Here is a 12,500-nt window from a genome sequence, read left to right on the forward strand (position 1 = left end):
TATTATGTCATGTGCAGTGTTTTCAGAGCTTGCACATGAGGGATGTTCCCAGAGTTACTAACAATACCACCATCGTAAAGGTGGATTTGTTTATCACAGAAATAACAGACCCTTTTGAAGTTTTACCAGCAAGTGGGTCTGAATATCAGCTCCTTCAGAATTTTAGACTCCCAAGTATCAGCCTTAGCTGATCACTAGAAGAACATCCACAACAGACCTCAGGGTGCAAACATCAAATGAACTTAACTCAGAGGAATGCATAAATGACTGTGATTATAGTTATAACCAGATACTTATAAAACTAATTACCTGGGAAAAGTCTGGTTCAATCCCATAAGCACTACCATGATATATGTAAACTGCTCCTTTTCCATCTTCAAAAGGTGCTCCAACTGCAACATCTAGAAAAAGTTTACAAGTTTTTAATGAACAAAAATTTAGTTTAAATGGGGTCTGTTGAAAGTGCAGACTTTTATAACTTTGTTGATTAAGATGCTTGAATAAACCACTTGATATAACAAAATATTAAAATATCCTTATCTAAATTTAACCATATTTAATCAAAATGACCAAAATCTTAATAATAAATTTTGCTTTCAAATCTAAATATAAAACTTGCTGACATTCTATTTTAAAACTTATTACCCTATATAAAAAATTGTAACAAGATCCCAACACAATTTTGACTAACACAGGACTACGAATCTTCATTATGGGGTAGGATTTTTTTTCAGCATTGTGTGTACTTGTTAACAGGAGAAACTGATTTTCTAAGATGCACAAATAGGCAGGGTTGTATATGTGGGTATACGCTGTGTATCCTCTGGATTTTTTTTAGGTGACTAATGTATACCTTCTGGTTTTTGAAAGACTTGAAAAACAAATCATATTAAAAAACATTTACTGAAAATTAAAAAATAAATTTATTAGAATTTGATTCTTGGGCAATACTTATAGTTTTATTATTTTTAATATAAATGCCATATATTAGATATATGAATCAGAGCCGTAATACTCAATACATTCTATGTTGATATTAAATTTGTAAAATAATAAGAGGAGTTTACCTCAATATAGTACGTAGAACACTTCCATATGATACTCTCCAGAAATTAAAACGAAAAAATCTAAAACTTACATTACAGTAAAAAATAAATAATTAAAAACCAATTTAACACAATTCAAATCAATTAAACAATTAAAAATCAATTTAACGGAATTAAAAATTAAAAAGAATCTAACGAAAATATTCAAAACGATTTTCCTTCCTGAAGCTGACAATGCTTTTCAACCGTATATCGTGATCACAGGAATAAAAATTACCAAATAGGGTTGAACCTGAAACTTAAATAGTGATTATTTGTCTTTGTCTTCGCACATGCGCGTAAAGGTCCACACATCGGAGATTAAATATGGCCGCTGAACATTAACAGAATTCTCGTGTAATTTAATTTCTACGGTTTCTGAAATTAATAGTCACGTATAATTAAGTTGAACATTAAGTATTTTGGCCTCATTATATAAAAAGGTGTTTTTCGTTAATGGCATGAAAGGCTAATTCTGATGCTGCTGAACGAGAAGCAGGAACCGAGGCTTCATGTTGATTTACATGAATATTCAGAGAAAATCGTGTCGTACCTTGATAAGACAAGTTGCAATCAATGCAAGAAATGTTGTATACCAGATCGTTAATTTGTGTTGCAAACGCAGAAATAACCAAGCGATTGTTCAGTATAGTGTGTAATTTCCGTATTGGCCTGGTCACAATTTTAAATTCAGTATCTTTAAAGAATCTATTAAGCTGTTTGTGTCACTGTTCAACATATGGGACAGAAATAAAGTATTTTTTGATATTACTATTGTTGGTTGGTGTAGTATTTTGTATCCTATCCTTAGCCTGTACCCTAATTCGGTTTGTGGCAAGGGGATAACCCCTGTTTAAGAACCTGCTAGTTAATATTTGTATTTCTGAGCCCAAAGCAGATTCTGTCATTGAATATTTATAGGCATTTAGAAATTGATTAAAGATAATCGATGTTTTGTAGGTGAATGGGTGATAGCTATTATAATGTAGAAGCATACTGGTGTTTGTAGGTTTTCGATAGAGGCTAAACTGGATTTTATTCGAGTCCCAAGTAAGCGTGAAATTTAGAAAGTTTAATGACTTTGTATCCATATCTTCCCTTTCCAATGTAAATTTGAGGCTAGAATGAATATTATTAAACAAATGTAAAATGTCTTGGATAGTACTACTATCAGCAATAACTACAACATCGTCTAAATACCTCCCATATGTGATACAGGGTCGGAAAGGTGTCAAATGTATATGCTCAATTGTTGAGAGATAGAATTCTGACATTAAGCCACCCAGGCTCAAACCCATATGGAAGTGTTCTGCGTACTATATTGAGGTAAACTCCTCTTATTATTTTACAAATATGCCATATATATAAGTAAGTAAATATGCAGTGTATATATACGCGCGCACGCGTGTGTGTGTGTGTGTGTGTGTGTGTGTGTGTGTGTGTGTGTGTGTGTGTGTGTGTGTGTGCTGTATACCCACTGGAATTTGATTAATAATCACAGTATACTCTCTGCATACATAACATTCACAGAATATACCTTCTGCTAATTTTACGACTACAGCACTGCAAATAGGTGTCAGAATATCTGATAATGACAATGAAGCAGTGTTCGGTGGATCAAAAACTTGATAATCTGTGTTGGTGGAATAAACAAACAAGCAGTTCAATGATAGCCACAAGCAGATGCAAAAATTATTCCTGCAACACTTCTATTGGGCCATGCAGCACCTGGAAAGGAAGGTGTAGGATTAAAACTCTCCTGGGGGTTGATATGACACCAGATATCACAGGGGCTGTGTAAGAGTTATTAAAAACTTGCTTATACACTAACGTTGTGAGCATAATAATTAAATTTCGAGTCTAAGGAATTGGTTAAGTTAGTGGTTCTCAAATTTTTTGATACTCAACACCCCCCCCAATGCTAAATGAATTTGTACAATCCCCCATCCTCCACGAGTAAAACTAATGATTTATGAGGTTAAAATTGGGCAATAAATAAATATCCCGATAACTTTGACAACTAATATTTTATTAGAAATAAACAAACTATCAAATTTGGAATCATGTTGTTTAATTTAATGTGAAGGATGAGTTTCTTTACTGTTGCATAATTTTTGAAATCTGTGTTTTATAGTTCAGATAGCCACTCACATTTCTCATTCCACATTAACTTTTGATCAGTATTTGTTTTTTTATAGCAGCAACTGCAGTAAACCCTGACTCACAGAAATGAGATGCTGCAAAGAGGATCAATATGGTCATTGCCTTCTCACTTAATTCTTTGTACTCATGCTGCACACTGATCTAAAATTCAAAAAAATAGAATATTGTTGAGAAGTTTATTTTTAATGCAGTGTCATAAGAGATATCAATTATTTTCTCCTTCTCGATAGTAGTGGATGTACCATCTGTTATTTTAGCTTTGATTGGGTAACTTATCAAATCAAAATTTTCAATATCCATATCTAAGAACTATTTCTTAAAGTGAAATTTTAAAGGAAGGTGACTTAAAATACAAAATTTCACATCTTCACTAATAGGTGTGTTATTACTTTCAATAAATTGCTTTAAGATTGGAAATATGTCTAAATTTGAATTTTCCATTTTGCTCTGCCACATTTCCAATTTCCTAATAAATGCTTTCAATTTAACACAGAATTCAAGAATATTATTATTAACACCTTGCAGTGAAGCATTAAGAGTGTGCAACTTATCAAATATGTCTTAAATGGGTAACTTCATAATGAAATCAGTCACTAAACTTGTGTGCACTACTATGATGTTATTTAGTTTTTAGGAACATTAGCAACTAAGGCCATATTGCTCCGGGGATATGCGGTGGTCATTCCTGACCTTTCTGCATCCTCCATTTGGTGATCATGGGCTCAAACCCTGGTCTGATCAAGAAGTGTGTGCTACGCACTGCTGCTCATACCCACCTGGCTATGGAGGCGCCACACTACTATGCCTTTCCTCACTAAAATACTAAAAAAGTTCATTTTGTAGCTCAAAAACAAGTCAAAAATTATCCTGAGACAGTCATATTGACTCACAGTAAAACAGTGTGTCTAGTGCCCATACCTTTGCAAAACCTTACAACCATCCTCGTTTTTACAGGGCTAGTTGTTTTATATAGTTCACATTTAATGTTGCATGTAGAATATTCTCCAAAGCCTGGTTCAAATCTTTCAAAGCAAGAGCTTGCTTATGAATCATACAATTGTCCAAACAACAGGATGAGATAGTCACATTAGTGCCTGAAGTTTTTTATGACAGCCTGACAGAGCATGCTCCATCAGCACAAATGCCCAAGCAGTCCAATTTCTACAATAAGTGGTTTGACTTCATAAAGATATCAATTATATTGAAAAGGTCCTAAGCTTTACTCATCACTTTAAATTTCTTTACAGAAGTCCAAATCTTCATTTATTTTACTATCATCAACAAATCTAATGTACACTATTAAATGAGCATTTTTAATATTATCTGTTGCCTCACATATCCGAATTGCAAATGATTTGTTTCTTAAATTTTCATTTAGTTGCTTGTTAAGATCTTCAGCAAATGGTGTCATTAGACAAAGAGATATTTAAAAACTTTGCACTAGAACCCCCCCCCCCACAAAACAGTTGTAATCACATCAATAGCTGATGGAAGTATTAAATTCTCTCCACTCATGTGAAGCGTTCTGCACTGAGCAATTCTGTATGCAATTTGGTAAAAAGTTCATTGTGCTTTTGAAGAGATGCTTATATATTTAACTAGACTCGCATTATTTTTTCATTTCATCTTTTTTTTAAATAAAAATCATGAGGTTTGTTAGTTATGTCTGCATGACTTGTTTCCAGATGTCATTTTAGTTTGTTTGGCCTCATACTTTCAGTGGATAGTGTTTTCTGACAAATAACACATTGAGACCAGAAATAAATATGCTCACGAAACCAAAAGATATGTAATTTTTATACTTTCTTGATTTATACCTATTTTTATCAGCATTATTGGTAGATTTTTTTTTCATCATTTTTTCTCTTGCCACACAAAAAAACTTTTTCCATGTTATTATTATTATTATTATTATTATTAGCCATATGGTGCAAGGAAGGCTGAGGCTTAGGCTGCACCAGCCAAAAAAAATTCCCTAGTACTGAGATACCGAGAGAGAGAGAGAGAGAGAGAGAGAGAGAGAGAGAGAGAGAGAGAGAGAGAGAGAGAGAGAGAGAGAGAGAGAGAGAGAGAGAGAAGTAGAAAGGAATCGCCAAGAAAGAGAAGAATGATGATATCCAGCTCAAGATCCTGGTTGTGCTAAGCCCATACTCACGAAATGTGAGCCCCTGGGGTGAATTTTTGTAGGGCTAATAGTCAATTTTTTTATAAATTTATAACGTTTAAAAGAATAGAACTCATACTCAGTAGAAAACAGAACACCATCAGTAATCAAGTTAATATGATCAATTATATTGATAAATAAAAAAAAAAATTGTTTTTAGTAGAGACTTCACACACTGCAACAATGTGATTGGGAAGATTTGTTTGACAGTAGTTTGCATTGTCTCTGGAGCAGCGATCTGAAGAACCAAGAAAACACAGCTCTTGAAGTGGCGAAAAGGGGCTGCCTTAGGAAGGTACTGGCAACTACAAAAAATGACACTCAGTGGGGTACTACTATTCCTTTGTTCGCAGAGAAGTATATACTACAAAAAAATGACACTCAGTGGGGTACTGCTATTCCTTTGTTTGCAGAGAGGTATGTGTGGATGAAGTACCATTTCTAGTTACAATTCCTGTAGTAAGAAATATAAATACAGTTAACTAATGAACGCCATCAAATAAAACTTCATTAACCTTAAAATTTACCATGAGTACACCAACCAAGACTATGATAAAAATAGACATAAAACATAATAGCATAAATAACATGTGATCGATAAAACAAGCTATATCTTGTGATCTGGTTAGTGAAGCAAGTATTAACAACATATCTGAGATTTAACCCTCAATTTTACCATAAGCGAAGATGATTTTTGCACATTACACATTCAACCATATCCACAGGTATGTGTAAGCAGACATAGGCAAATGTAATGCCAAGTCAGTCTGGCAAAGCAAACAACAAAAAATCAAGATGACAGCAATATATTATAGACCAAATGATTGAAGAACATAATGAACAACTGTGTACAAAAATAGCGTACACCAGCAAATCAGAATGTGTTGTTATGAGGGATTTTAACTTTCCTGATATCGATTAGAACTTGTGGGCTGGCAGCTCAAAGTAGCAGAACATTAATTGATTTCCTAAATAGCTGTTTTGGGCACCAAAATGTTAGAGGTACAAAAAGAGAAAGCAATATCCTTGATCTGGTTATCATGAGAGATTAATCACTTATTCAGAATTATCAAGTAAAGATAAAACGTGGCAGTGATCAGGGTACTGGTGTGGAATTTATTTAAAGAAATAACTTTGAATAAATGAAAAAGGAATGAGTTTTGTTTTCAAACTGATTATACTAGACTCAGCAATGGATGGATGGCACAGCATTATCATCCATAATCAAGATAAAATTATGGAGCTTGCAAATTATTAATATTAGCCATATGGTGCAAGGAAGCCCGAGGCTTATGCTGCACTGGCCAAAAAAATTCCCAAGTAACCCTGAGAGAGAGGGATTAGCAAGCTGTCTCGAAAAAGAGATGCCATCAGCATTAGCATGCTGTCAGAACATAACTAAAAGAGATGCTGTATAGCACACTTAGGACATTGCACTGCTTGAATGTGACTTATTGAAGTTCTATTGCAGTTCATCCCTGCAATATAAATGCTGCATTCCAGACTAGATATGATGTTGCTCGTGAAAACTACTGTGGATCTTACAGATTACAGATTTGAATTTTGAACCATCTATGTAAATAAGTAGGAAGTCTGAGAATTTAGTTCAATGAACAGCATGGTGTTTAGGACTGACTATGGTAGCATATTTTCCTTTCCCCAACTCTGAAGGGGAAAGTTACACTAGAGAATGAATAAAGCTCAGAGCTCCTTCATAATTTTATCTTGACTGTTTTTATCTGAACCAAAATGCCAAAAGATCAGTTAACCATAAGACAAGCATCAAAGATTTTCCAAGCATGGTTTGAAAATTAATGACCATGTAGAGTGATCTGGCCAAGCTTTCAGTTTAATTGCATACTGGAATGCCAGTTACATCAGTGATAGAGATGGTTCATTTGTATCAAATATACAAACTTTGAACTACAGAGGTCTCAAGGGCACCAGTAGCGACACAGATCAAACAATACATTTTCAGGCAAAGCACATACCTGAGCGCCTTAGTCCAGTTTAATATGAATAAATGCACAGTAAAAAAGAGTGAGTTGTCAGCTCCCTAATTAATAATGAATAACAAATACAGTATATTAATATTACTTGTGCATTTTACCAATAATTGACAAATATGCTCAAGAAAGGATAGCTTTCTGTCAAAAATGACAAGGACAACTTAAATTGTAATTTAACTGTGATGACTTTCCCATCTAACTTGAATTCTAGATCAGGATGTATCATAGAACTTAAATCACTTCTATTAAATGCAAAACATTTTCATTTTCAAAACAAGCTTTATGAACAGATATGGCCTCCCCATGGGCCTGGGAATCTCGGCCACTTTGTCCGAGATCTATCTAGCCTCAAATGAGCAACCATTACTCCAATTGTTTACCTCAAACATCAAGTTATACATAAGATATGCTAACAAGATATTACTGATAGGCAACAAGTCAACCACTGATACACTTGTAATACATTCAATACCATACATGAGAGGGTGTACTTATTAAACTGGAAACTGAGAATAAAATCAACTCTGTCTAGCTCTGTGTTTTTATGCTGTATTTGTGTCTAGCTCTGTGTTTTTTATGCTGTATTTGTATTTTTTTTGCATTTGTGATCGGTATTTTGTAGCCTTTTGTATTTGTTTGCTGTATTTTGTAGCGTTGTGTATTTGAACACTACTTATTCTGCTTTTCTCTAACAACTATATGTGAACCCCTGGTGCTCGTCCCCATCATGGGATATTGTGCTGTAACTCTACTTCACAATAAAGATGAATTTATTTATTTATTTATTTATATATACTTGCATATACACCAATGCTAGGAGTATAGTTAATAAATTCGATGAGCTTGAAGTGCTAGTCAAGACAACAAAGGCAGATATTGTTGCGATATCAGAGATATGGTGTCACACAGACATAAGCAGTGCAGAACTGGAATTTGAGGAATACAATGTGTACAGAAAGGACAGACAAGACAGGAAGGCAGGAGGAGTTATACTGTTAGTTAAGAAACACACAAAATCTAAGGAAGTGCATCCAATTGATGTGGGTCGACAAGGCAATGTTGAGTCTGTTTCGTGTGACATAAACACTGGGAAAGGGAAAATGAGAGTAGGTATATGTTATATGCCTAATGAATCTTATGAGTATAATGAGAAATTGTGCAGAGAAATAGAGTGGGCCAGTAAATTAGAGTGTCTTATAATGGGGATTTTAATTTCCTGGATATTGACTGGAATTTGTGAGTTAGTCACTCACACACTAGCAAGGCTTTTGTGGATTTATTGGATGATTGTTTTCAACGGCAGCATGGTCGGGAGGCAACAAGCGGGAGTAATACTCTTGATATGATTATCGGTAGTGATTCTTCATACATCAAGAATCTGCAGATAAAGGAACCACTAGGTGGCAGTGATCACAGTGTGCTGAAGTGGGATTTACTCAAAAGGGTAACTGCCATCAAGGGTAAAGGTAAGAGTTTGTGCTTTCGTAAAGGTGACTATGCTGGTCTGAGACAGTATTTAAATTCTACATGGTGGCACCAACAGCAAATTCAAAATGGGAAGCATTCAAAGAATTAATCTTGGAATGCTACTAGGCTTTTCGTAACAATAAAGAAATATTGTTTAGGCTTAAATGGATGTCAGATGAACTAATTAGACATGTGACAGAGAAGAAATATACATGGGATACATATAAATTAACATGTGCACAGAAGGCTATGATAGATATAAGCTGGGCTGTAACCAAGTTACAAATGAGGTTAGGCAGGAGAAGACAGATTATGAGAAATCCTCGGCAAAGGATGCAAAGAAAAACAGAAAAGAGTTCTTTACCTATGTAAACTCTAGAAGGAAAGGGATGAATCAGATTAGTCCACTGGATATTAATGGTTCAACAGTTGAGGATCTTACTCAGGTGGCTAACAAACTAAACTAGTGTTTTGCATCTACATTCAGACATGAGGAGTTATTCAGGAAGGGGAATGCCAGAGGTGAAGTAAACTCTGGCAGTGAGCTAGATGATTTTGTAATAACTGAGAGGAAAGTGAAGGAGAAATTGTTGAGGATAAACATAAAAAAGGCACCCGGGGTGATGGGATCTATCTAGTTATATTAAAGGAGGCAGCAAAGGAAGTAAGCAAACCCTTAGCCATAATTATGAGAGCTTCTTTGGACTCAGGGGAGGTACCCATAGACTGGAGATGTGCAAATGTGACCCCAATTCACAAAGGAGGATCAAAGACTGACAAAAGTAATTATAGACCTGTGAGTTTAACTTCTGTTCCAGGAAAATTAATGGAGGCACTGGTTAAAGAAGCACTGCAGGATCATCTAGACAAGACTTCAGTTATAGCTTGGACACAGCATGGTTTTGTTATGGGAAAGTCTTGCCTGACCAATTTGATTGGATACTATGATGCAGTCACAAAAGAACTGGATGCAGGGAATAACTTTGATATTATACATTTGGATATTAGAAAGAGTTTTGATACTGTTTCCCATGGAAGACTGCTGCACAAATTGGAGCAGTGTGGCATTGGAGGCAAATTGCTGCTATGGATAAAGGGATGGTTGAGGGGGAGAAGACAGAGTGTGGTAATCAATGGACACTGCTCATCGTGAATTAATGTTATTAGTGGAGTCCCTCAGGGTTCAGTGTTGGGTCCATTATTGTTTTCTGTATTTATGAATGATACTGATGATGGTATATCAAGTTTAATTTCCAAGTTTGCAGACAATACAAAGATTGGCAGGGTTGTCAAGGACACTACTGACACTATGCTGCTACAACAGGATCTGCAAAGGTTGAGCACATATGCTGAGAGATGGCAAATGAAGTTTAACATTGACAAATGTAAAGTACTACATATGGAAAACAGCAACCCCAGAGCAACGTATCAATTCTATGGTACTACACTGACAGTGGTAGAGAATGAAAAGGACCTGGGAGTAATTGTGCAGGCAGATATGAAGTTCTCTGAGCAGTGCAGATGGGCTGCAAGAGCTCATGGTGTCTTGTCTATGATATACAGGAATTTGTCTAGCAGGGATAAGGAGGTGATTATTCCCTTGTATAAGGCAATGGTTAGGCCACACCACGAGTACTGTATACTTGTCTGGAGGCCTCATTTCACGAAGCATTAGAGCTGCTGGAGTGAGTAGAGAGAAGGGCAACAAGATTAGTGAATGGAACAAAGGGTTGCTCTTACGAAGAAAGGCTTAAGATTTGCAAATTATAGTGTCTGGACACTAGGCACCGGCGAGGTGATCTGATAGAGGTGTATAAAGCCTTGAATGGTTTGAGCATGCTCAATGGCAATGGGATTCTTCCTTTTTTCTCCGAATAATCACCTGAGAGGGCATAGATTCAAATTGAGGAAAGACAGATGTAGGATAGATGTGCAGAAAATTTGCCTTTAACCAGCGGGTAGTTGGTTGGTGGAACAGACTTCCATCCCTTGTTGTGGAAGTTGATAGACTAAATAAATTTAATGCTCAGCTGGACAGGTATTTCGAACAAACGGAAGGGTGAAATGGTGTTTTTTTTTTTTTTTTTTTTCTGATGCTGTATAAGCTTGCTTTCTTGCATCATATGCCTCTACTAATGCTAATATGCATTTTTTTAAAATGCATAATCTATTCTTACATACTTATATATATGCATAATTTAAATAAAATTTCAAATATTGCTTAAAAATACATTAGAAATGTTTCAGTAACTGCTGCCATCTTTTCTGTGTGTTTAAGTACAAGTATATATCTATTATAAACTGTAGACACAGTTTATAATAGATGGTAACATAAAAATACATTTTAAAATTGGAGCAGTGATCATGCCTATCCCCCACAATTTTTTATTTCAGTTTTCAACATTTCAAAAATGTTGTCTTACCTTCAAATCCATCATAATTGATATCCTGTAACCTTGCTAATGTCATTCCAAAGCGTGCATTTGGCTTTTGCAGTCCAGTCAGTTTTTTCTTTTGTAGTTGAAAATTCTATATAAAATATCATGGATTTTAAATATTCTTTTAACCAATTAATATCATCATATCTAGGTTAGCAAAAACCTTGAACTAATAAAATAACAAGAAGTTATTTTATTAGTTCAGAGTTCAGAATATCATCTTGTTTATTTCATTATTACAGAAAAAATGGAAATAAATGGGCAAGGTTTTTATGTAAAAACAGTAAAAACCATATTTTGAATAAAAAAATTTCATATCTTACTCACTCAAACTTGGGCACAAACTTTACAAAACAAAAAGGGAGAAATAAAATAAAATAAAACAAAATGTATATTAGCATTAATAGAGTCATATGACGCAAGAAAGCAAGCTTAAGCAGCATCAACCAAAAAGAAAGAAAAAAAAAAAAAAAGTGTCCATTTCACCCCTCTATTCGTTCCAAATGCCTGCCCAGCTCAGTCTTAAATTTATTTAGGCTATCAGCTTCCACAACAAAAGATGAAAGTCTGTTTCACCAATCAACTACACGCTGGCTAAAGGCAATTTTCCGCACATCTATTCTACAACTGTCTTTCCTCAATTTTAATCTGTGCCCCCTCAGGTTCTTAATCTTAGCAAGAGGAAAAATCCCATCAACATTCAGCTTGCTCAACCCATTCAAGGCTTTATACACCTCAATCAGACTCACAGGTGCCTACTCACCAGGCACTGCAATTTGTAGAGTTTAAGCCTTTCTTGGTAAAAGCACCCCTTTGTTCACCTCACCAATCTTGTTGCCCTTCTTTGTACTCTTTCTAATAACTCTATATCCTTCCTAAAATGAGACCTCCAGACCTGTACACAGTACTCTACATGTGACCTGACCATTTCCTTGTACTAACGGGATAATCACCTCCCTGTCCATGCTAGCAAAATTCCTATATATCATTGACAAAACTCCATGACCTGCCCTGGCACCCCTCACAGCAAACTTCATATTTGACTACACAATTACCCCCATGTCTTTTACACTTTCCAATTCCCTGAGTATAGTACCACACAGTAGGAATGTTTGTCTTTGGTTATGCTACCGATATGCATTACTTTTCATTTGTCAATGTTAAACTTCAGTTG

General features: G+C 35.2%; 1 protein-coding gene across 2 annotated transcripts in view; it reads right to left on the reverse strand.

Moving 5' to 3' along the window:
* The window catches only part of LOC150091195 (integrin alpha-9-like), a 688,379-nt gene that overhangs the window by 284,702 nt on the left and 391,177 nt on the right, over window positions 1-12,500 (reverse strand). For both annotated transcript variants that reach the window (XM_090374615.1, XM_090374611.1), the window contains exons 11-12: window positions 11,312-11,417; window positions 310-401 (exon numbers count right to left, since the gene is read on the reverse strand). In XM_090374615.1, coding sequence (XP_090230741.1) covers window positions 310-401; window positions 11,312-11,417 — 198 coding nt within the window. The remainder of the gene's footprint in view (window positions 1-309; window positions 402-11,311; window positions 11,418-12,500) is intronic.

Source organism: Mastigoproctus giganteus, chromosome 1, assembly GCF_048544385.1.
Source record: "Mastigoproctus giganteus isolate SK-2022 chromosome 1, ASM4854438v1, whole genome shotgun sequence".
Classification (NCBI taxonomy): domain Eukaryota; kingdom Metazoa; phylum Arthropoda; class Arachnida; order Uropygi; family Thelyphonidae; genus Mastigoproctus; species Mastigoproctus giganteus.